This window comes from Anguilla rostrata, chromosome 14, assembly GCF_018555375.3.
Source record: "Anguilla rostrata isolate EN2019 chromosome 14, ASM1855537v3, whole genome shotgun sequence".
Classification (NCBI taxonomy): domain Eukaryota; kingdom Metazoa; phylum Chordata; class Actinopteri; order Anguilliformes; family Anguillidae; genus Anguilla; species Anguilla rostrata.
Window position 1 is genome coordinate 1901987 of NC_057946.1, and position 25514 is coordinate 1927500.

At 45.2% G+C, this 25514-nt stretch overlaps 4 protein-coding genes across 4 annotated transcripts in view; 2 read left to right on the forward strand and 2 right to left on the reverse strand.

Moving 5' to 3' along the window:
- The window catches only part of LOC135238861 (E3 ubiquitin-protein ligase MARCHF3-like), a 38130-nt gene extending 33259 nt beyond the window's left edge, over positions 1 to 4871 (reverse strand). The window contains exon 1 of the mRNA XM_064306989.1: positions 4660 to 4871. The gene's annotated coding sequence lies outside the window, so the exon portion shown is untranslated. The remainder of the gene's footprint in view (positions 1 to 4659) is intronic.
- A 236-nt stretch (positions 4872 to 5107) lies between these two features.
- Positions 5108 to 7587, reverse strand: c14h5orf63 (chromosome 14 C5orf63 homolog). Its single transcript, XM_064306991.1, has 4 exons — positions 7287 to 7587; positions 6685 to 6811; positions 5834 to 5890; positions 5108 to 5389 (listed from the first exon to the last, which is right to left on the reverse strand). The coding sequence occupies exons 1-4, from the start codon at positions 7298 to 7300 to the stop codon at positions 5219 to 5221; spliced, it is 369 nt and encodes a 122-aa protein (XP_064163061.1). The 5' UTR covers positions 7301 to 7587; the 3' UTR covers positions 5108 to 5218.
- Positions 6713 to 16396, forward strand: LOC135238862 (TIMELESS-interacting protein-like). Its single transcript, XM_064306990.1, has 8 exons — positions 6713 to 6826; positions 8768 to 8859; positions 9002 to 9178; positions 9927 to 10017; positions 10860 to 10935; positions 13304 to 13426; positions 14018 to 14078; positions 15893 to 16396. The coding sequence occupies exons 3-8, from the start codon at positions 9004 to 9006 to the stop codon at positions 16045 to 16047; spliced, it is 681 nt and encodes a 226-aa protein (XP_064163060.1). The 5' UTR covers positions 6713 to 6826; positions 8768 to 8859; positions 9002 to 9003; the 3' UTR covers positions 16048 to 16396.
- Positions 16397 to 17022: 626 nt separating this feature from the next.
- Positions 17023 to 25514, forward strand: part of megf10 (multiple EGF-like-domains 10) — a 75472-nt gene continuing 66980 nt past the window's right edge. Inside the window, exon 1 of the mRNA XM_064308855.1 lies at positions 17023 to 17405. The gene's annotated coding sequence lies outside the window, so the exon portion shown is untranslated. The remainder of the gene's footprint in view (positions 17406 to 25514) is intronic.

Here is a 25514-nt window from a genome sequence, read left to right on the forward strand (position 1 = left end):
CACTTTCTTTCTTTAGACCCCTTTACTGTGGATTACAATGCTGACTGCATGAAGCCCATTGAGCAGCATGAACCACATTAATTAATAATGAAATTTCAGTTCCCCGTCCTGCTACCACACCGGTCACAGAACAATAAGTAACAGCCATGAAAGTCTACTTTGTTTAGACACACACACACACTCTCTCTCTCACACACGCGCGCACACACACATATTCACACGCATGTGCTCACACAAGCACTCACACTCGCTCACACACACACACTTTTTTCCTAAAGAGCGTGTGTCAAAAACAAAACAGCATGCATTAAGAAGCGACAGCAGAGCGCATCATGACGTCCTTCTTCGTCATGGAAATAATCCATTAACACAAAACAATCTCTCTCTTTTTTTTAAGCGTGTGGTTTGAGAAAGGAAAGCCAATAATATAACCGGCTCTTACATTAGCGGCTTGTGGGAAAATGCTTTGACCCGTAAACAGCGCTTTTAACGAGAGCGTGGGCTCGGCTAGCGCTGGTTTACGAGCCGTCACAAACCGACCGTACGGCCAGACTTCCACTCGCTCGTGACATCACTGCGAGCTTATCCAACGCGCGCGATGTTCCGTCACATTTCACACCTCCCGTCTACCGAACAGAAAGTCCATTCTGAATGTTCTGCACTCTTTTGGCAACACTCCTCTCCAGCGATGTTTTTGGGGCGTGTTTTTTGGGCGTGTTTTTGCAGATGACGGGAATGTTGGCTCAGTTAGGCTGGTGGTGCGAAAACTTTATCACAACAAGCGACAGTTCACTTTCTGGGATTTCCATCCATCCGTTATCTATACCCGCTTATCCTGGGCAGGGTCGCAGGGGGTGCTGGAGCCTATCCCAGCGTGCACTGGGCGAGAGGCAGGAATACACCCTGGACAGGCCGCCGATCTATCGCGGGTCACTTGCTGGGATTTCTAAAATATAATTTCAGCGAAGGCGTATACATGTCCGACTGGCCCGGACCCATTACGCTGTGTGATGAAGGAGGGATGCAGAGAGGTTTCTAAGGACCTGCTGACTTGGCATTGGCTAGTATCAGGGCATCAGCAGGTTTGTGGTTCAAAGTGAGAGGACGAAATCCAAGTTTCTCCAGAGCAGATTGCACAGTGATGTTGCGTTTCCAGAGGCTGTTCATAATGTCACTGTAAAAGTTGCTTTAGAGCCGCTTAGAAGCCCATTTTCTTTCTTTAGACCCCTTTACCACACATTATGAAGCTGGCTGGTCTTCAGAAACCTCCCTGAATATCGAAAATACGCTTCAGCGCACCCACACGCTGTCTGCACCAATTTATAACGTACACTAAACTGAAATAAATATGAAAAAAAACCCAGGATGTGAGCCATCACTTTAGAGTATGTAATTAGTCGCAGTGTAAAAAAGCAGAGTTCATCTGATTCCACTGCCCTCACACTAGTGACTAATATTAATACTGCAGTTCAGTCCCGTTTCAGCTCTTACATATTCCCATTATGTTGTGGTACTCCTGAAAATACCCCAGGTTTTACCCCCGCCAAGACCCTGCCAGTCAAAGCACACTCTCTATTTTAGAGGCACAAAATGGGCAGGAAAAAAAATTCAGGGCATATTTAGTAATTATTTAAAGCACACAGATGACAAGAAAATATGAGCCTGTGCAATATCCAGATAATTAACTTTTTCTTAATAGTTTCTCTGAGACCAGTTTGACTATGACGTAAACAGTTCAACGTGGATCCGTCATCCACTTCAGTCCGTGCACTGACAAAACCACCCACCTGATCAAATTCCACACCTCTGTGGTTCAAGCACGAGATGACTCACCTTTATGGTTCAAACACTAGATTCCTCAACTCTGTGGTTGGTTCAAGCACTAGATTCCTCACATCTATGGTTTAAACACTAGATTCCTCACCTTTTTTGTTCAAGCACTAGATTCTGCACCTCTATGGTTCACACTATAGATTCCTCACCTCTATGATTCAAGCACTAGATTCCTCTCCTCTCTGGTTCAAGAACTATATTGCTCACCTCTGTGGTTCAAACACTAGATTCCCTACCTCTGCGGTTCAATCACTAGATTCATCAACTCTATGGTTCAATCACTAGATTCCACAACTCTGTGGCCATGTCCCCTCCTCTCACTCACTCTCACAATGCTCCCATGGAATGATGATGTCACCTTTGAGGAATTTATTTTGTAGTGACAACAAGGGTGCTAGTGAGCCACTGGTCCACCCCAGCTGACAGGCACCATTACCCAGCCCGCCCCCCCCACCACCCCGTTCCCCCCTCCCCCTTTGGTTTGTCACCAGATTTTTACAGCAGCGAAGGACGCACATACACACATTCCCGTCATTGAGATGTCCAGGGAACATCAAAACAACAGCTGAGTGGAATGGCAACTGTCGGAGAAATGCACTGACTAATCAATGTTCCCCCGGCAAATGTGCCCAACAGCACGGCCAATAACCATCTGCGCAAATGGACGTGCACACGAGCGACAAGGCCCTCGAAGCCCTTTCGCCCCGCGAAAACTGCTCCATGTCTCAAAATAAGGCTGGGAGGGTCGCAAACAGCCCGACTGACACGTGCGATGAGTGTTTCAGGGTTAATAACACACACACACACACACACACGCACACACACACACCACAACAGCACACACACCACACACAAAACACACAACCAACAACCACACACACACACAACACACAACACACGCACACACACACACACACACACCACACCACACACAACCACACACACACACACACCACACACACACACACCCCACACACAACACACACACACACACACACACACCACACACACACAACACACACACACACACACCACACACACACACACACACACACACACACACACACACACACCAACACACACACACACACACAACAGCACAACACACACACACACACACACACAACACGCACACACGCACACACACAGCCACCTCACACGCCAAAACCACAACGCACAACACACACACACACACACACACACACACACAACGTCACAAACGACACACACACACACACACACACAACATGCACACACACACAACACACACGACACAACACAGCACACACACCACAACACCACCACACACACTACACACCACACACACACCTCACACGCCACAACACACCCACACACACTCAACCCTCCCTCCTCCTGGTGCCCAGGCCAGCGATGGCCCGGCTGGTTCTGGCAGGCCGTGTCGTCTGGGGTCCAGGTGCCAGGCGAGTCAGCCGGGCTGGCAGGAAATGACCCCTGAACGCGTTGCGGTGTTAAATGCCACGGCTGAACCGTTAACTTATGAAAAGAAACACGCTCAGCTCCGTGTGATAATGACTCACACGGGAGGCCGAATCGGACATAGAGTACAGAATCAATGCGATCCAGGGACAGCACTCCCATTGAGAATTTTATATTTCCCACGACCATTATAAACAACAACCTCTGGGCCACCTTCAGGGAAAAACAGTCGGACTTTGACTTGCATACTACAGATATTTAGATATAACTCGCACACAACGCAACTTATAAGTGTCTTCAGTAAAGTGACACGGTCAGAAAAGCATATGTCAGTCATGTAGAGCGATAGGCCTGTTACTGGAATATAATTACAGTATAATTTAACGCTACAAATCCTGTGTGAAAAGACTGCTGTTGGGGGGGGGTGGGGGGGGCGTGTCTGTGAAAGGACTTTAAAAAAGTTCTTCATTTAACATATCGTTTTACTCTTTGAACAAGGTTTGGCCAGCTGTCCAAATTAATCCTAATTAATCATGCGATCATAATGACTTTTGGTCTCACTGAACAACTAATTCATCGTAATACAGTTAAATGTCTGTACTACTTATAGTCTTAAACAACAGTATTTTTATTTATGTCCCAACACACTCCCAAAGTCCAATATAACACATAACAGCAAACATATAACAGCAAAAATATAGAATGAAAATCATCATTCAATTAGTAGCTTGATGAAGCCTAATTAACCGAGTTCAGTTGGAACTAAAACCACCCACTTCTACAGCTGGAAAACGCGGTTATAAACACCAATTATTATCATTATGACACAATGCCACAAGTCATTTGCACATATTCACCAGATGAGTTCAGACAAGCCTGATCATGCAGGAAAAACAATTGGCGTTTCTAAACCACTGACACGCTCGTATTATTACCGTATACAGTACCACAGTTATCCGACGTGCGCATAGCACTGTAATGCAACTCAACTAGCCGTCGTTAAAGTGGGTGTAATTTGTGATATCCGTATGTCTGTATTCCGCCCGGTGATGACCACGAAGGTCAACGTGAGTGCTTACGTGCGTTCCGATGATGTGTCAATGCCCTCGCCGAAGCAAATATTGACCTTCCAACGTAATATCTTGTTTTTTTTTCTATTTGTGGACAGTTGGTGTGCACATATTATTATGACAGCTGGGGAAAACGCAGACAAATAAATCGTCCCCACTCCCACCTTCCTCTCTTGCAGAACAGAACCCCCAGATACCACCCAGGGTCCTGACAACTCAAGGACAGAGTCCCGATTCTTTACTGTATTGAAATATTCCGGTTTCATGAACAAAAGAAAAAATAGGACTGTCCGCTTACCTGGAGCGTCAATTCCATGAAGGTGCTCATAAGAGATGGTCCTAATTAGGATGTATAGTCTAGCCGCCGGTTATAAAACGCCGCACGTCCCCCGATAAGAGCCGAGTCGTGGTAAAATTTGAACAGAAATACGCACGCGAACTTCTCGATTCAAAAAAAGAAGCCAGCTGTTCTGTGCAGCCTAGCCCATGTAGACAGACATATGACGGCTCGCCCTGGCCAATCAGCTCAGCACAATAACAAAACTTGCCACCAATCGGGGAGCGAGACGAGAAAGACGGGCGGGCGAGTTCAGCGCAGCGCAGAAGGGCGCTTGCGCCTTCTGGCGGTTACAACCGTCTCTCCATCACTGTATCGCAAGGCTTTCTTTACCATTGTCAATATCAATCTCTTCCAAATCAGCATACATTCTTTCCTAGGAAAAAATAAAACCCTAAAACAAAACAAAGCTGGTCCCACTCTCACTTTTATTTGGACAGATGTGTATGGCAGTGTACATAGTTTGCGTACATTTTTTCACAGTATAACAATATAATCCAAACGATGTGTGATTACCTACTCAAATGTTCTTGTTTTCGATTCTTGCCAACCTCTTCTCCAGGACTGCGATGTTAACTCGGTGCATCATCAGAAACTGCCCGTTCAGGTGGAACACAGGAATGTCATACTTGTACCTGTCGTACCACATGCTGTTTTCCGGCCTTGTGATGTCTACCTCCTGCAACACAAACTGAACACAAGCCGCGTGCTGTCAGTTCAAAAGGTAACCGGTTAACATTAATGCTAATATTAACATTTACGGTAAGCATCTATTAATATGACAGTGAAATTTGAAATCTCACAATTAGCAACAGAGATGTAAATTACACCACCAGAGTACTGTAAAACTAATCGACACAGATAATATGAATGGCAGTTCTGGGCATTTTGTGAGATGTACCATATTTCAAACAAGAACATAATTAGCAATGTGTGAAGTGTAGTAATGTGTTCTGCTGATTATACATTCAACTGAGGATGTGGCAAATCCCTTCATCCAAGGTAATCCAACCCTGGTGTAAAATCTCTAAATTATTCCGTCTGTAAACTGACAACAAATGATTTTCAAATGAGTTGCCCGGGGAGACCATCTGTGTACGTCCTCCCCTGTTATCAATATCAGGCTCTTTCTTACCCTCTGTTTATACGGTTCAAGGACCTCTTTGGCTTCATCACATAAAGGACAGGGGTCCTGCAGACAGAAATATTCAACATCACATCACATCACATCACAGGCTCTTACCCAAGAGCGAGTTACACAACTTTTACACAGCATTTACATTGCATCCATTTATACAGCTGGATGTATGCTGAAACAATGCAGGTTAAGTACCTTGCTCAAGGGTACAACGGCAGTGTACTAACTGGGAATTGAGCCAGTGACCTTTAGGTTACCAGACCAGCTCCTTACCCATTACACTACACTGCCGCCCAAATCATAATTTCCATTTGCAAAGGCCTTTCAACAGGACAATCCTGCTATGCTATTTCCCCAATGTGTAATTTGCACGGATAACAAGTCTGGGATTACAGTAAATCCTTGGGTGCCTGATGTCCACTGTATCTGAGTCCTGTAGCTCTTGTGCTCTGAAATGCTGTGTGATTACCTCAGAAATGAGAGATTCTGCCTATTCATCCATATGTGTGTGTCTGTATGTGTGTGTGTGTGTGAGTGTATGTCAGTATGTGTGTGAGTAGGTGAGTGTGTGTGTATGTGTGCCTGTAACCTCCAGTTTATCCTGTCCTGCTCTTCAAGTGAAAAATAGTTCACAAAAAAAGAAAGATAAAAGTGGTGCTAGACGTGATGAGGGGTTTTGTCTGAGCCGAGCGGCAGACTGATATTTAACGCCAGGGTCTTGTTTTCCCTCCGTTTTGTCCTTTCCTGCGGCTCAGATAACAGCTCAGCAGGGAGAGCTTTCACTCCTCAGACGGACAAGCCTACAAGATGTCCGCCGGCAGCGCACAGCCAGAGCGACAGACGGTCACCTTGGTGAAGAGGGTCAAGACGGGTAACTGCCTCGACGAGGAGCATCTGCTTCTGAGGAGCTGCAGGCCACGCAGCTTTGTGGGCTGAAGGTGTCTCAGCCCCAGCCAGTGCATGGCAGTTATGAGCCTGCAAAGAGCAAAGGTTAGTCAAGAAATGAGCTCAACGCCTCTTTCTGTCACAAATTATTTACCTTAAAAATATTTAAAAAAATCAGCTGCTGAATGTCACAGTGGGGCTCTTCACATAAAACATATAAATTCAAAGAAAATATAATCTGATTTAAGAGATTCAAATGCAAGCAGGCCCAGCGGAAGTTTTTTTGTTTTTTGTTTTGTTTTTTTGGGTGGGGAGGCAGTCGAAATTACTTTAATCACTCTTCCTAGGACCAAAAATCTTCCTGCGTCTCTGGCAGCCGCCTTTGAATTGTTTTCTCTTTTTGGTGGAAGTCATTTCAGAGCCAACAGTTCCTAAAGCACGAGGACCGAAAGCATGCTTGCAAAGAATGTATTTAAATAGTTAAATACAGCGCGACGGGATGCTGATTCCACGTACACCAAAATGCGTAATATCCAAAAAATAATTCGGAAGCCAGGATTATTACCTAAAATACGACATGTATTCTTAGGACACTTAGAATATTCCTGGCTTCACAGTGACGTCTATAGACAGGCATCTTCGTCACCAGTGTACACGCGTTGTCGCGAGAAACCAGGCAACGACTGGAACTCAAATGACTTGCGGTTGACCGCGTGCACTAGTTCGAATGTCATGCACTGGGTTAATCGCACGGGAATTAGATCGAGTTTAAAAAAGGAGCGACGGTTGCGCAGGTTAACTCGCTGTCCCACGCAACACCAAGCTGTTGCCATTATTTTTAGAACTGTATTGCGCACTGAAGAGGTTATACTTAGCCCTTGTTCAAAATCTCTTGTTTTTATACCTTACCCTTAAAGTAGCGGCAGGACGCGCGGATGTTCATGTGACCGAAGTCAACAATTCTCTCGAAACATTACTAAACACACTTCAGTGGTTTAAAAACACAATTCCTCACCCGAGTAAAACAACCGGGTAGGAGACTACGGAGCTAAACAAGAACACGGAGGAAATTCTATTACTCGTTGGATGCTATTGGTTAGATGGGGTTTCTCTTCCTGTTCCGTCCAGCCATTTTATTCGCTCACTGGCCGTTCAAAAGCAGACGCGGCAAAATTAGAATTCAAGTTCCTGTTGTCTCAAAAGCATGCTTGATGAACAACAAAAAAGAAATGCATTTAAATAAATGCATCCACTAAAATAACGAGTAATACAAATATGTGTCGTAAGTAGTTTTCAAACAACCGCACAAATGTCTATTGTCTAAAGTATGACACAGCAATTTATGTAATTATTATTAATACTGAATAACGAGTCAAAACATTACAGAACCTTTATATTAAATTGACTTTTTATCTTAAATTTCTGGCAGAAATAAACCAATGAATTTTTTTTTCATCTTTGGTGCTGTATGATATTCTCTCCAGGTGCGTATCCCCAGGCTTTAGCGACCTCAACGGCTCTTTGCATTTTATCTTGGTGCAGAATGCAGTAGAGTAAACTGGAAAATGATGGACACTGTTATTTTAAAATTAAGTTGGACTTTAACACCTAAATTCATATCTCTGGCAAAAAACAAACAAACAAACAAAAAAAGAAAGGCAAAAATAAATAAGTGAATAAATATAATAATACATTAATGAAAAAAGGTTATTATAAATCTAATACTTTCCAAGATTTCCAATGCGCAGGGCATTTACAGACATTACGTTTGGTTTGTTTTTAAACTGTCAAATAGGCTTGATGTTAGCTTTACAGCGTCTTAGCTGGGTTACATGCTAACACGTTTTCTGTCCATCAAATAATGTAAATCTTATTAAATTGTATTATGTAACTCCGGAAGTCTTACGATGCTATTTGGGGAAAGATCTTTCTTGTGTACCAGACATGGAACCACCGCGACAACGTAAATAGGGTTTATAGTAACAATCTGACGCACATGCGTAATTCGGCACGGATTAGGTCCGCGTGGAGTTTGTTTGCTTTCAGAGTACTGGCCACGTGGGCGACGCGCACCTCTGCAAAGCACTTGCGTGGGGCAATGCCCTAGCAACTAGAGACGCAACATTCACGAAGTAAAGGTATGCTGTTTTTTCTACTTCCGTTCATAAACATAATTGCATGTACTAAAAAGGTGTCAGTCATGCACGGTGTTAATTATATAATATAATGTGTGCAATGCTATTGTTAAATTATGCCGCAAATGAACTCTTGTCATTGCAGACATGTGCAATCCGGTAGAACATCACCACATCATTGTTCCGCCTCGTTTTGAAGACGTCGAGGATGAGAAATACTGTGCTCCGTTCCCTCCTCCGACATCCCCGGTGTATGTTCCTTTCTCAGGGAAACGCACGAGGACATCAAGAGGATCTGCCCACAGTCTGGCGAGCGAGGAGGGTAGGGGTCGCAGCCGAAATGCAGAACTGCATCTTATGCATTCAGAACTCAAAATTATTAATCAAACATCTTATACTTGAAAGCTGAGGAATATCGATATGGTATAAAGACAGACTTTTATTCATATAATTATGAATATTTCCAAAATTCCTGCCTGTTTATAACCTCTAGAATCATAACATTGGACCTCATTCACAAAACCTTTCTAAAGTTATTATTATGTTTGTTCCTAATGTGTTCTTAAAAATGCTCCTGCAAAAAAAAACAAAAAAACAATTATTCATGACACCTGTTCTGACCTTTGTTTTTGTGCATATCCCAGGTGTATGAGATGATGAATGTTGACTGTTTGTATATTTTATGTGCAATCCTGTTCTTGTGATGAGCATAAGGAAACAGCCATGAACAAATACAGATAAGAAAAAAAAATGATGAATGCCGAAATGTTTGTGGAAGCGTTCTTACACGCAGTTTACGATCAAATATGATCATACGCATGTTTTGTGAATGGGGGGGAATTGTTATTAAAGTTGGGTTTTAAGGAATCTGTGATAGACTGACCGGTGAACACGGAGTTTAATGTTGCATTAACAGTTATGGAATCTGTGATGGATGTAGGGTTAACACACGGAGTTTCTGTTATTATTAAACTGTGTGATAAACCCTACATCTACCACAGATTCCTTAAAACCCACATCTATCACAGATTGCATAACTCTGCATATAACATTAAACTGTCTCTGTGCAGATGAGAAGGTGGGCGGGCTTCTGCTCAGTCAGATGGAGGAGAAGCCGATGGCCAATCAAAGGGAGCCGTGTGCAGCGCTGGACGTGGACAAGTCAGTGACCCCCCCCCCCCACCCCCCCTTCTTTCTTCTCCAACTAAAACCTTTATTGTGGCTTCAAAATAACTTTTGTCTTGGGGGGCTTACGGGTTTGAATCTTAGGCTGAATGCAGGTGTTTTTACTGTGTTACCAAAGCACTGGTCTTGTCAGTTTTGCCGAAAAAAGGAAAGAACATTACACAATTGGCGAATATCAGTATTTGAATGTGTGATAGTGTGTGACACTGTGTATTTGGCTGCGTTTGCTCTCTCATTAACTGAATGCTCTCGCAGGTTTCCAGACTGAGCTCTGGACTGTTTTCATTCCACTGCAAAAATGAGCCTTTTTTAGGCAAGGAGGAGGTTATTAAATATATAGAGAGATGAGATGAGAATTGGGACAGAAGGCAGAATTAATTTGGTATTATGTGCGGTTGAATGAGGTAGTAAAATGTGTTTGGTAAGCCTTATTTTAAAACAAATGCAGTTTATTGTAGCTTGGACTCAGTCTATTATCGTATTCAGACATCTGCTCTTATACTGATTAATGTCATTTGGTTGTAGTTACGTATGAATGTGTAGGAAATTAAAGGTCTTGTTCAGTCTATTGTAAAGTATTCAGTGAAGCAGCTCATAAGTGATCCATAATGGCACTTTTACACTTCTGTTTTTCTGATAAGTAAAAAATTCAGAGACAGAAGTCTCACAAGAGCTGTCTATATTGTACAGCACTGCCACCTATAGGATTTTAGTAGCAACTGCACTGTTGATGTGCCTTTGCTGACATCAAACAAAACAAAATTAAAGGCACCCTTTTAATCTGAATGGATAATTGCCTTTGGTTTCGTTCACCCCAGGCTCCTGTCAGAAAATGGAATACCAGCTTTGTGTGATGTTTTTGGAAATATCTCTTTCAAGGGGCAAGGGCAGGAGGTAAGTAAAATGCTTTGGCAGAAATTTATGGTGAAAAATTCATAACGATGTTAAATTGATAAATATGTATCGCAAGAAGCTGCTTGGAATAGATAAAGCATTCATTATTGAATTTCAAGATATGAAATAAGATATGTTAAACAAGGTATGCTTGGCAGAAGTTCCCCAGATTGCCGTAGTCGATTTAATATTGATGTGTAACTTAATTGATTAGGGTTACAACTGTCATCATTTTCTTAAATTATATATTCAAGCAGCTTTCATGGGAAAGATTTAATGTATGATTCAGAAAGATGTTGCTTTTATTATGTTGCTTTTTCATGCACGCTGGTAAAATGCTGTCCAAAATGTAAATTAAAATACCAGTTTGAGCTTTTGTTAAGCACCAAATTTAAACATTGGAGAATGTAGAGAAATTTGAATTAGGACATAAAAGATATATTTACCTATCGATTAAAGCACTGACATCCTCCCATTTCATTTAATTCACTGTCTTTCACCCTGCCTCTGAACTCATTCAGTGTAATCTCAGAAATCTCAGAATATATTGTCAAATATATTGGACATATACCAAAGATTTATTCTACAATATGTGTGTGTAAATTAGTAATACCAATAAAAAAATCATTGGTACTACAGAATTAAGCATGTTTTGACCTGTAGTGAAAATGTTTGCATGTTGAATGATGTTTTCCTTGTTTTGTGTTTAAGGTCTGAATTGAGTCTTGCACTATTTATTGCATGAAGGAATCATTCAATGTCGGATAGGTGGATGTGTGAAATTCAGAGGGACAGAAACAGAAATTTAATGTTTTTTCAGAGAGAGAGAGAGAGAAGCAGAGAGAGAAAGAAAGAGAGTGAGCATGAGCGTGTGAGAGAGTGAGAGAGATAGAGAGAGTGAGAATTTGATGGGAGGATAATCCTTCGGGAATGGATACACACATTAGTACTCAGGCAGCTGTGTTGTGAATGGATCGGTGTTGATCCTCGGATGCGGTGGCTAATCTACCTGTAATCTCTGTACTTCTTGTGTCTGCTAAACAGGAAGTCCACTTGGCGAGCCCATGCTCCTCTCTGCTGGCGCAGCAGTTATGATTACCCAATAACCAGGAAACCACGCGTTTCCATGTACAGCAAGACCAACATTGTACTTTTATTTGCTTGGCAGCTTTACCCACTTTTAAATTTCATATATCATCCGTTTATGACGCTGGGTGAAGTGGTTCCTGGCTCAAGGTACGCAGCACCTCATTCTAGGATGCAGCTGCATTGCTCCAGCAGGGAACAGAAACAGCGAGCTTCTGGTTCTGAGCCAAATCTATTAAACACTAATGTACACCTCAGCCTTGGAGTCTGTGCTGTGCTGCTGAGTAACCTTCTTTCACTCACTATTCATCTCTTTTACATCATTCTTTTAGCTTTAGTTGACAGGAGCCACGTTTTAGTTTTTTTTTTTTTTTGTATTTTCTTTACAATTTTCTTACACTTATTTCATGTGCTATCTCAGTCACTGTGTTTGAACATGCAGATGAATGACGCTTCTGGGGAGACGGTCTAATTCAGTGCTAAATGTCGGCCTTTTGGGTGCCGTGTAAGATTTACCTGCACATCAGGGCCCTGTTTCACTAAGCAGGATTGCTGAGTCAGCTGGATAAGTGTGCTAAGAAGTAAAAAGTTGGAACCCCTCCCAAATCTGGAACATGGACAGAAGCAAAAAAGAGCTGTTCTGGGCTTTACTCAGTGCTGTTACCCAGATAGCAAAGCGACTCGGAGCCGGATCTGGCCCCCGGATGATCTGACTCCAGAGTGGAATCAGAGCAGACCTGACCCAGAGGTCTTTGCTGTCGGGGTCTCCAGCGAGCTCTGTGATCCCGCCTTGTGAAACAGGGCACCGGTGAGCAGAGTGGTGTGAGTTAGCGCCCCCTGTGGGGGGCTCTGTGTGTTGCTCACTCTTTCGGTAGTGGCTCAAAGGTCGTGTGAATTCATTGTAATCTGACTGTGATTCCCCGGGTGCGCCAGCAGGGGGACGCATTGGCAGCCGGCTCCGCGGCGTCGTGTCTGCTAATCGTCCCTGTCCTCAGAGCTGCCAGCTGGGATGGATGGATGAATGGATTAAAGTAGTGTGAATGGGGGTACAGATCCCTCCAATCAGTGTCCCCACGGAAAGAAAAGGAATCTTGAAAGAAGATACTGTACACCCGCATCTTCAAACCACATTGTTTCCCAAAAAGAACAACCAGAAAAATATCAGACATTTGGAGTGGGTTTCCGCTGGTCACCATTTTGGCTCTTAAATAAGGGCGTGTGTAGTCTATGAGGTTTCTTCCCTCAGAATGAAACTGAAGGCGTGGCCCCTCACTGTGTGCAGGTAGAGGACCTCCGTACCCTCCTGGAGGGGTTCCAGCACTGGGGCAAACAGACCTTCCCCCAGCTCACGTTTGAGGACCTGGTCGCACAGCTGGAGGACCTGGGAGGCCGCATTGAGATGCAGGTGCTTTCCCATAATTCCACTGCAGTAGGGCATATACATAAGAAGCGATTAACTTCTGAGCGATTGCATGGCTGCGGACCTGATTGTGGTTCATGGTTTCATATTGCACATGCCAACGTAGGCCGCGCAAGCTGTGGTCTAAAGAAATACAACACCCACAGCCTCAAGTTCTGTACAATTAAGTCAGTTCATCCTATTGAAGGCTTTAAAATCGAACTTAGTACCACAGAATAAGACAGAAATGGTAGTAGTGATTAACTGTCAGCCTGCGGTCTGGGATAATCATAATGCTAAATGAAAAAAATACCCAGACTACGATAAATAACACAACTGAAGAAGGTAATCTACATTAAAATAATCGGATGCGTTTCTTAAAAGCAATGAGAAATTGTAAGGGAGATGAACGATCGACTTTAAATGTGAACACTGCATTGAAACGTAGCAGGACATTAACACTTGTTTGTGAGCATGACTGTCAGGCAGGTTTCAGGGAGATGATGAATCTGTCATGCTTCTTTGATGATTTCATTCGATGTTTTTGTTTGTTTGTTTTTTTGTGCGTCTTGTCGGTTGATGGTGCGTGAGCGGCAGGCTTGCCTGAGAGCCCTGCAGCCAGACTCTGTGCGGCCTTGTGCTCAGGATGAGCGCTCAGGTGAGTAGCGGGCTGACTCGACGTCAGGGGGGGGGGCCGGGGGGGGGACTTTTATGGGAGATCCACAGAGAGTGAGGAGGAATCGTGGGACTGTGGATGACCTGATTAAATTCCGCCAGGCTTAATTACTCGATTCAGCGGCTTGAGAGGATCAGAATCTAACCGCCAGCGTCGGCACTCTCTCAGGTACTGAGTCACGGTGCGGAACAGCCAACGAAAAAAACGTTATACTGAAAGAGCAAATTCTTATTTTTTATTCACGACGCCTGTATTTTATCAGCTTTAAGGCGAAATCACCCCGGCGTAGATGCACCGGTAATGGGGCTGGGAGCCCCCAGCCACAAAAAGAATAACTTTCAGAACAATAGATTATAATATTTCATCGCTTTCTTGCACCATGAGCGTGTGTTAGACATTATTTCAGTCTTGCAGAATGAGCGTGTATTAGACATTATTTCAGTCTTGCAGAATGAGCATGTGTTAGACATTATTTCAGTCTTGCACCATGAGCGTGTGTTAGACACTATTTCAGTCTTGCAATGTAATGACGTGTTAACATATTTCGTCTTGCCATGACTGTTAGACATTATTTCAGTCTTGCACCATGAGCGTGTGTTAGACACTATTTCAGTCTTGCAGAATGAGCGTGTGTTAGACACTATTTCAGTCTTGCACCATGAGCGTGTGTTAGACACTATTTCAGTCTTGCACCATGAGCGTGTGTTAGACATTATTTCAGTCTTGCACCATGAGCGTGTGTTAGACACTATTTCAGTCTTGCACATGAGCGTGTTTAGACATTATTTCAGTCTTGCATGAGCGTGTGTTAGACATTATTTCAGTTTGCACCTGAGTGCGTTGACACTTCATCTGCGAAGCGTTGTTAGTATTTCAGTCTGCGCATGACGTTTAAACTATTTCAGCTTGCAGAATGAGCGTGTTAGATATTTCATTTGCACATAGCTGGGTATTTCCATTTGGTACTGAGGCAGTTGCAGCTTCACTGCTTGTATTCCCGGGGCAAAATTCTCTCACTCGAAACAAATGCAAATATAGATATTGTGCATTTTCCCAGAATACTGAGGTATTGTGATTATGGTGAATGGGCAGATAAGCTGAGAGGACCACGCAGCTGGAAGCTTTCTTAAATCAGTCTTTAACATGATATGGAGAAATGAGATAGAACTGTTCTGTTTCTCCAAGGTGTGGTGAAGTGAAAACTTTCAGAGGGTGGGGGAAAAAGGGCTGGAAATCCATTTTCTTTTTATTTTATTTTTCCTACCCATAGTGGTGTCTAGTATATTTCATAAGGGACACCTGGCCAAGAGACCAGAACAATGAATACACAGAAGAATTACACCGCAACAGACATACACAATAAAAATGAACAATAACAAAAACAAAATAATAATAATAGTAAACAATTCCTGCACTGCTGCCTGAATTATTTAAAGGCAATGAGGCGATGTTGTTTGTCCAGCATATCGTGTTACCTCAGATATTGCAACCCAAAGAAAGTCGCAACCTGTGTGGTTCAGTGAATTATTGTCCCGCGGAACTGTTTTGCCATTTAAAAGCAGGTGGTATTGTGGGAAATGTAGTCTAGTGTAATGCCAGTGAAGAAGAGGATCCTTTAACTTAAGAGAGCAGGGTACTCCCTCTTACCCAAATTGAAAGGTATCTTTTGTGAGAATATGGACCTGACCACAACTGTTTTGTTATTTATAAACAGGTGGCATTGTGGGAAATGTAGTCTTTATTGAGACCCTTTCCGGTGCGCACACGAGCGATCAGGCGTCCCATTCTTTCTTTAGGCCTGGCGTCGGAGGTCCTCCGTCCCACCAAAGACCCGCCCCAGGGCAGGAAGCTCCGAACCGAGGGGCAGAAGGAACGCCCGCCTCTGGGTCAGCTGACCTGTGATGTCATCGACAAATGGCCGACAGATTGCAGACTCTCCACAAAAAACTAAGGGGACGAGAGCAAGGCTTAACACTCCAGAGTGTCTACGCTGTACCAATGCCTTGTCCATGTCCAGGTCTTGGCTGTAGCGATGGGCTGGGTTGATTATTACTTGTTGATTGGTTTGTTAGAGCTTATTCCAGAGTAGAGTAGACAGCAGAAAAGTGCATAAATATGGTATTTTTAAGGGGCATCCCTGTTCCCCCCGCCCCAATCCCTTTGGAAGAACCCTCTAGTGTCTGCAGGCTTTTCAGTCAAACAGTGAAGACCGGCAATTTTACGAGCAGTGTTGTGGCCTATCTTGACCCCATCTGTCACTCTTAACTCAACCTGGATAATTAAATTTCAAATGAAAGAGAGATGTGTCCTTTTGTCATTGAGTTCAGATTTGATTGATGGAGAACAGGTAACGGCAGATAAATAGTTGGGACAGTTTTACGTGGACGGCCATACATACATATGTAAAATACCCAAATATAAACCTACTGTATAAACAGTAAATAATACTGCTTCGCGTTTATCAGCTTGACCAATTCTGTCAGATCAATGTCCGCGGTGCTGCTACTGTATTTGCCTGGCGGCGTATTGGTCGCAATACGTTGAAGAAGAATAACGGTTTGAAGCTAGGTGGCGCCAAAACCACGGAACGTTGAAACAAACCGACCATCCAGTGCCGTGTTGGAGTCTATTTTGTACAGTCTCTGGTTGGAGTTAAGTAGCCTATGAAGAGGTCAGTACCCAGAGGTTGAAGCGGAATATATAGAAACGTTAAATGTGTATGCTTTGTACAAAAACATTGTTGACAGTTTTTTTTTGTTTGTTTCATTTTGTACATTTTAAGTTTTGAGAATCTGAGTTTTGATGTGTACTTCTAGTCAGTTGAGTTTTCCTATTAAAGAAATAAATAATGACAGAATAACAGCATAAATACTTTTCAAAACATCTGGCGATACACATGGGATCTAGTATTTAAGTGCAACCGTCACGGCGGAGTTTCTTCAAAACTTGTTTAGCAACGAATGCCAGCCCCATTGGCTGAGACTTGGAATGAGGTCACGGCAGCGATTGTTGTGATGGTGCTTCTCGTTTTGGGGCAAGTTCATTCCGACCATCCTGTAGCACTTGGGATGCGCTCGAGCCGTCGCCACAGCATTCAGCAGTTTTGACCTCTTCCTCTACTTTCCTAACGGGACCCTTGTGTATTGCGCTTATTAGCGGGGATATTCTACAGTAGGTTGGAATCTTTCGCTTGGGAACTTTTTTTTTTAATGAACCTGCTGCCTTCAAGAACTTTTATCTTGCGAGCATCGCGCTTTAGATAGGACATCCAATGGTCTTTGGAGGGACGCAACTGTTTTTATAGAATAGGTGAGTGTTGATGTTTGCTTTCTGTGCTTATATTGAATTTCGCCTTCGCTTGTTCACGTGGCTTGTTGGTGTTCTGTTTACTAATGGCAAAAAAACAATTCCGGCTCCTACCCGTTTGCTGTTACGCGGATGTTTTTGGCATATCAATTGCCGATGTTGTTCAACCTTTAAAAGTGGAGATGGGATAAAAAAAAGTCCGTGGTACAACTGTCCTGCTGCGTTAACTTTCGCATGGTATTCAGTAATAATGTGTACATCCACTGACCCATCAATTGACGTGTGTTGGTAGCTTTGCTGCTGCGGAAATTCCAGTAAGTTTGAAGGAGCTGCGCTTGAATTGATTTTAGAAGTGAAATGCTAAACTGAAGCCAACACTTTTGTTTCCTTGACAACTGTTGTGGGAACAATCCAGCGACTAAAGTTCCTCCGTGGCTCGCGTGCACGATGTTGTCATCTGCAATAAACATAATCTTGCTAATTCATTGCCTATTGAATTTGGCATTTTACATATTAAACACTTTCCCCAGTGTAAGGCAGCTCGTAAATCACAAAAGCGAAGTCCTCTCATTTTTCATGATGCCCGTGAAAATTCAGCTGGGCTATGTGGGGCAGTATACAGAATTAGACGTATTACTGGTATACAATGAAATAGGCTGCCTTTATACTTTGTTTTTCCCAAATCTTTTTGCCATTTAATAAACTAGGGGGAGCCGCATCATTTACAGGTCAAAATTAAACAGATGTCGCAGTGTGCATCGCTGAACACCAGTGTGACTTTCTGCATACGGAATTTCAGAATTTTTGCAGAATTACTGTTCCATCATCCATTGCATCCCAGACTCCACTTTGTGTTCAACCAGGTGTACAATAAAATGCGTGTAACGCTCCGTTTCACTCGGAACTTTAAAAGGAGTATAAACTCATAGGGTGTTTTGTACAGCCACGCGCTCAAGCCACACTAAGTTAAGTTGTTGTCTGACTTCGTTTGACCTAGAAGAAATTCCGCTGCATTTAACAGCTTAAATAAAGTTTAAGAAATGAAAAATAAGTAAAATCGCAAGCATTTAAAGTTCCCCAGAATAAAGATGTCTGTGGTTGATAAGTGATTGATTTTAATGCCTTAAAATACTCTCGTGGGTTCAAGATCATGCCATGTAATTATCATATTATGTATTCGGCGCTACAGTAGCTACCGAAAGAGAGGTTAAGAACGAATAGAAATAGATCGACGTATTGTCGCCAAGTGTTTTCACTCCATCGGTACTGCGTTGTGCACAAAAGAAACTTCGGACAAAAGCTTTTACAAGCGGGCTGAGTACTGTAGGAAATACAATGATAATGAAAAGAAAAGAATGAAGAGTGGCTTTATTTGTAAGGATAAAATAGCACAGGTCAAAGGTTACTGGCTTCTTCGTCTCATCATTATTAGTGTTGTTGTTGTTGTTGTTGTTGTTGCTGTTCTTGTTAATAACCTCCCAGGACCTTTCTAGTTTAAAATGCATTTTGCATCATGTTTAAGACACAACTAGCACCCGTCTGCCCCACCTTAAAATGATTATTAATGATGATTGTGTGAGCCAGTGCATTAACAACGGTGTTAGTAGTTGGGGGTTGTATTTAAAGTGTAGTTCTTCAGAATATATGTTTGCGTGTGTGTGCTTTTGTGTGTGTGTGTGTTTGCACGTGTGTGTGCATGTATGCGCTTGTTTGTGCGTGCGCGTGAATGCACACACGCGTTAAGATGGATGTGCGCGATTGTGTTACGGAGAGCCCGTGAAAGGACGGGGTGCACACACTGACTTAGCATGAAGAATGTGTGACACATCGGTACATTAAGCTATGCCAGAAAGATGGCACAGGGACAAACTGTTTCTGTGGGGGGAACCTTTTTGTCCATCCCCTCAGGCTAAAGAGAGAAAGAAAGAGAGAGAGAGAGAGAGGGCGTCTTCAGTGACAGTCATTGTCCCCCTGCTGGGGTCATGTGACACACTCATAATGGAACACTGAACTTGGACCAGGGAGAGAGAGAGTGAGAGCGAGAGAGATGTATCCTTATCAAAGATGCAAAAGAGTTGCCGATTTACAGGACACCAAAAACATCTGTAATGTCTCCGTTATGTTTTGTTTTTGGGGTTGGTGGAGTCGGTGCAAGCTACACCATCTGTATCTGGCAGTTGCAGGTACTGTAGATGTTTTCCAGAATTGTTGGACAGGTAGCTGCTAGCCTAGCTCCACCACCTGTGTGGAAGAGCAGTGTGAGCCCAGCTCAACCTGGATGCTGAGTTCTTCACACCTTTACTCACAGTTTTGAAGGAGGCCCACAGCCTGCTGGCCTGAAACTGGAGATTTAGAAGATCCATCCAGCCTGGGGGTACACTTATTCCATAAGTCCCTTCCAATGAAGGTCCTGGCGAGAGTGAATGTAGAGATCTAGCCCACTAGGGACAGGGACTTACATCACTCACACCAGGTTTGTTTTGAGTGGAACCAAGAACACCTCAAAGTTGCACTCTTATGTTTGAACCGAGGGGAACAGGCGAGTCATGTTTGGTGAACACCAGAATAAACTCCAGTCCCAATGAACTTGAAGACTTCACAGCGGACATAGCTATGTTAGATGCTCCCGTTGAAGATGGTGGTGTCTTTACCACAGTTTCCAAATGAAACTAGGTTTAAAAAAAATTTAAAAAAAACACTGAGGATAACACTGGATAATAACTCCGGTGTCAGGTAGAGACGGCAAGCTCCCGTGAAAGGCGTTCGTCGCGGCTAATGCCGAACTTCCCCCCCGAGCGGAGCGAAGGTGGAAGAGGGCGGAGCCGCTAGGAGCAGCTCTGCGAGCGCGACCGTGTTATTATGGTGATGCGTCCCTGTTTGTTTTGGGAGTGGCGACCGAGCCCAGCTGGTAGCAATAAAAACAACATTATTTCTCATGATAATTAAAGGGTAGGGTGCAGACGGGGTTTCGCCGGGAGAGGGGGGATAAAAATAAGCGGACCCGACCGGCAGCAGATGGTTCGATGCGTCTGTAAAATTCGCCGTTTTTTTAAAAACAGTGCATTTTGACACACGGTGCCGCGTTCATGTCAAACCTGGTATAAGCGCGGCGAACGGCAGATGTTGTGACAGCCAGTGGCGAGCCACGATGAGCCGAATGACCTGTTCTGCTCACGGGACGTTATTATGATTTCATGTACACATCTCCAAGCATGCAGCAGCTCACACAGGACGCATCACTTCTGATCATCAGCATAATGGACGGTCCCGCATACTTTAACCCGGTGGCAGGATGGGGGATGACTACACGCCAGACCCTTTTAAACTCAATTTCCCATACTGCACGTGGAGTGCCATTGATCCACTCCAGCGAAAGCGTTCGGTCGAGGAGTTGAAACGACTGGTTTTTGTCGAGTGAGACGCTTCGCAGCGTGAGTCAGTATGTCTCACCGGCAGGCCAGAGCGATTTGTACAGAATAATGCGCTGCTTTTCTGCAACACAAGCGTCTCTGCCCTGACTGATGGGGCCACCTGGCCTTGTGTTCTGGCTGAATGGGGAACCGAAGGCTGGAATTCAGCAGACTACAAAGAGACGGGCTCGCCGCATTTTGAAGAAGGCCGTGACACAAAAGGCCCGCTTTTCGTAACGCGCGACACAAGCGAAGCGCGTTCAGCAGAGAGACCGATCGTGGCCGTGTTCCCTTTTCACAGTCACCGTCGAACCGTTTCAAACCGAAGGTTCTATTTTAATCGCCGAAGACAGAGATTAAATGGAAGTTGAAGGTGGCTGTGAGAAGGAGGGATTTTCACAACAGCCTACTCACGTTGTTTTTAAAAGTTAAGAACAAATCACAGATTTATTAAAATGATTTACTACAGTCAAACGATTGGCGACTCAAGACATTTTGAAGTCATTTTTGTTTGCTGTACCCGGACTTTAGAAAACGCCCTTAGCAACACTGGTAGTGGCATGATGTGTCATAGGCACACCCAGTTTTTGATTGGTTCGCCCCAAAATCGAAGGGTTCCCACACCCCGTCTCCGATCGCAGTACCTCCCTAATTTGCCTGGAGGGATTGCGCTAATTGGGTTGGAACGTCGGCACCCCTGCTGCTTAGAAAAGGAAAATATGGAATGTTTGAGTCTGTTGCCAAACCAATATTAGCTAATTTTAGCCTCGTTGAGCCCATGTCTGGCTCTGATGTCATTGGGAAACGGAACAGTGCTGTGGCGTGTGGCATCACTTCCTGCTCTGCGGTGTCTCGCTTTCAGAGAGATCTGCCCCACTCCCTCCCCACCCCCCCACCCCCCAGACTCGCTCACGGCCCCCGTAACTACCGGCGATGCCCCCTGTTGTGTTTTAGTTTTCACTTCCAGCGCGTTTCTCCTGGACGAAGTTCGGCGCTGGGAGCCTGGCTTTGTCTCGCCCGACTCAAAGCCGCCATTGTGTCCCGGGACTGCGGCGGGCGACAGGCTGGCCGCCCCTGTCTGACCTCGCCAAGAAACACTACAATGGCGGGAGAAATCTGCGGCGTAAGACAACCACCCCCCCCCCCCCGAACACACACACACACACACACACACACACACGCACTCACACAAACACACACTCATACACACACTGAAACACACACATACACACACTCACACACACACACACACTCATACACACACTGAAACACACACACACACACACACACACACACACACTCATACACACACTGAAACACACTACCACTTTCCACAATGGCCTTAGTCACGTCCTCCCATCAAACCCCACACTCCCAACGGAGCCCCCAGAAGCTCATGTGTGGCGTTATTAGCGGTATTACTTAAAACCCGGAGGAATGTCAGAGCTGCCCGTCTCCCCCGCGCTAATGCCACAGGCCCTGTCAGTGCGTCAGCAGCGCCCGTGTTCATGGGATTTGAACTCGGGAGTCTCTAATGGCCGCCATTAAGCTGTCATCCGTCCCCGGGGGCAATAACAGCCTCGTCAGCCTCGCGGCAAATCTTCACCCTCTCTGTGCGTCGGCGAAAACTCGCTCGATGGCTAAAAACGCGGAAGCAGCTGAGATTGACATTTCCCCCAAAAGGAGGAAGCGTTTTGGTCCCCGGTGGTTCCAGGTAATCCCCATTTTAGCAGATCTTTCTGTAATTGGACAGTTTTACGGTGACGGACAGCCGTGTGAAACTGTTTTCGGTGGGGTGCAGGGTGCCTGTTTCTGACAGACAGGAGGCTCTCTCGTTAAAGAGCGAACCGGACGGGTGTTAAACTGGCCACGCCCACGTGCAGGTCACTCAGAGTCATCACCGCTTTAAATCTGAGCAGGTACCCGTTGCATTACATTTATCTGGCAGACGCTTTTATCCAAAGCGACGTACAATAAGTGCGTACCCGAAGGTCATTGGAGCAACTACAAAACACAGGTCCGATAAGGTAACAGTTATTCATAGCCACGAACGCGTCTGATCTGGGCGTGTCAGTGGATACCTGAGAACCTGAGAACTCCGGTCGTTCAGAGTCTTGTGTGTTTTGGGTGACCTCTTTCCTGAGTGCTCGCTTTAGGGTGAGTACAGACACGGTCTTTAACTGGATGTTCCAAAGAGATGTTTATATATCAGAGGTTCATGCAGTTCAGCTGCTGCCATTTTACCTCCTTAACATCGGGGCGGGCTGTGAGCTCAGAGCAGGAGGGGCTTGAGCTCAGAGCAGGAGGGGCTTGAGCTCAGAGCAGGAGGGGCTTGAGCTCAGAGCAGGAGGGGCTGTGAGCTCAGAGCAGGAGGGGCTTGAGCTCAGAGCAGGAGGGACTGTAAGCTCAGAGCAGGAGGGGCTTGAGCTCAGAGCAGGAGGGGCTGTGAGCTCAGAGCAGGAGGGGCTTGAGCTCAGAGCAGGAGGGGACTGAGCTCAGAGCAGGAGGGCTTGAGCTCAGAGCAGGAGAGGCTGTGGCTCAGAGCAGGAGGGCTGTGGAGCTCAGAGCAGGAGAGGCTGTGAGCTCAGAGCAGGAGGGGCTTGAGCTCAGAGCAGGAGGGGCTTGAGCTCAGAGCAGGAGAGGCTGTGAGCTCAGAGCAGGAGGGGCTTGAGCTCAGAGCAGGAGGGGCTTGAGCTCAGAGCAGGAGGGGCTGTGAGCTCAGAGCAGGAGAGGCTGTGAGCTCAGAGCAGGAGAGGCTGTGAGCTCAGAGCAGGAGGGGCTTGAGCTCAGAGCAGGAGGGGCTGTGAGCTCAGAGCAGGAGAGGCTGTGAGCTCAGAGCAGGAGGGGCTTGAGCTCAGAGCAGGAGGGGCTGTGAGCTCAGAGCAGGAGAGGCTGTGAGCTCAGAGCAGGAGGGGCTGTGAGCTCAGAGCAGGAGGGGCTTGATTCCGGCTGTATCACCAAACTCATAAAGCACACTTCATCAGCGAGGGATCTCTGGAGGGTTAATGGTGCCCCCTGAGACCCGACCGTTCCTTTCTCTCTCGTACGGGACAGGAGTCTCTGGCTTTAATCTCAGGAACCATGTGTCCTCTGCTATGGTGAAACCTACGCTACGCGGGACATTCCCTAAAAATAAAATAAAGTGAATAATTTTGAAAAATATTTTCACCGCAACATGTTTTTGTCATCTAAGGCACTGGTATTATGTTCAAAAAAATGAAATAAAACTGTTTGGGTAGGTGGACCCTGTGACCCCCGGGGCCACAGGCGCTGCTGCTGCTCCATGCTTCCTGTCATTTGGGCTGTGGCGTCGCCCGGGCCTGTCTCTGGATTTGGGCGGGTCGTAAATGCCCTGCCAGGGAGCATGCTGGGAAAATACGTGACTTTCCCATGCAGTGGGGGTTCAGATGTGACTTTTATTTCGCAGAAACCCCCCCCCCACGCCTCCATCCCTCATATGCTGTCATATTACCCTGGGACTGTCGTAATGAAACACCTTTCATGGGACCGATGGCTAACCGTTCCCTCCCAAACGACCGTTGCGGTCTCAGAGTGTTCTGTGATTGGCCGCAGGGTCCGGCGAGCTCCCAGCAGACCTATCAGGTGCTCTCTCTGCGTGTGACCCGGCTTCGTGAGCTACGTGCTGATGGCACCACAAAAGCGTCGGCACGGGTCAATACACCGCCTCCAATTATAGACTGGAATGGATCGAAACACAAATTACTACTGCATTGTGGATGGTCAGGAGTAGTGACAACAGATCATTACTTTAAAAAGATCATCATTAAAATATAATTAAAATAACTGTTAAAATAAAACCAGTGAAACAACGCTGTGGAAACACAGTAACGCTGCAGGGTTTAAAGTAACACTGTAAAAAAAAACCTTGGTAAGCGTGTGATGTTAAAATAGCCCTGTGAAATCCATGGCAACGCTGCAGGATTAAAATAGCGATGTTAAAATGAGCTCCACGTGAGGGTGGTTCTGTGACGGGACCGTCCCAGCACGGCGGGACGCCCCAGCACCCCGTGTGAGGCATCGCTGGTCGTCTGCTTGTCCCAGCAGAGCACAGCTGAAAGCAACAGGTGAAGGAACTGCGCCCCTCCGACCCCTCTTTGTTTTGGGGGATGACAGCTGTGTTTTCACTGACACCTCTAATAACAACCCCCCCCCCCCCCACCCCTTCAACAAAAAAAAAAAAACAAACAGACTGGATTTTGGGAAATGAAAGTTAAATTCTTCACTTTAAGTTGCTTCCCCAGACGGACTCCGCACCAAATCCCACCTCCTTCCTCTCCAGGCTGTCCTCTTTTTGGTTTTTGGAGACTGTGATGTGGATGTTACGGATTATTTTTATTGGGCACCGACTGGAAAAAGCGGCCAAAGGCACAGCAAAGCTGGAACTCCAATCAAAGCTCTCGAATGAACCCGCGGCGAGGTCGTGATATTTAAAGCAGATGGCACGGGGAGAGGAAGTCACTGTGGCGCGGTAAATTAACCCTAAACGGGCGTGAAATCTCAAATGTGGGATTAGAGTGTTCCTGACGGAACGTTCTAACGCTGATGCAACAGCCGCCGCTGCCTGGTAACCTGGAAGCAGCGGAGTTCTAGAACACCGACTTTGAAACTTTGAAAAAGAACGTTGAAAAAGCGTTCCAAAGAAGACTACTCTTCAAAGGGTTAATGCTGCTGTCTGATGTGC

Bases quoted from the DNA above. Each gene is read 5' to 3' on its own strand.
- c14h5orf63 (XM_064306991.1), bottom strand. The intron at 5,891-6,684 runs GTGACCGTCTGT...TTCTGTCTGCAG, and splicing joins TCTTGACCCTCTTCACCAAG to GACCCCTGTCCTTTATGTGA. The intron at 5,390-5,833 runs GTAAGAAAGAGC...GCTTGTGTTCAG, and splicing joins TTGAACCGTATAAACAGAGG to TTTGTGTTGCAGGAGGTAGA.
- LOC135238862 (XM_064306990.1), top strand. From the start codon at position 9,004: ATGTGCAATCCGGTAGAACATCACCACATCATTGTTCCGCCTCGTTTT. The intron at 10,936-13,303 runs GTAAGTAAAATG...CACTGTGTGCAG, and splicing joins TCAAGGGGCAAGGGCAGGAG to GTAGAGGACCTCCGTACCCT. The intron at 14,079-15,892 runs GTGAGTAGCGGG...TTCTTTCTTTAG, and splicing joins TGCTCAGGATGAGCGCTCAG to GCCTGGCGTCGGAGGTCCTC.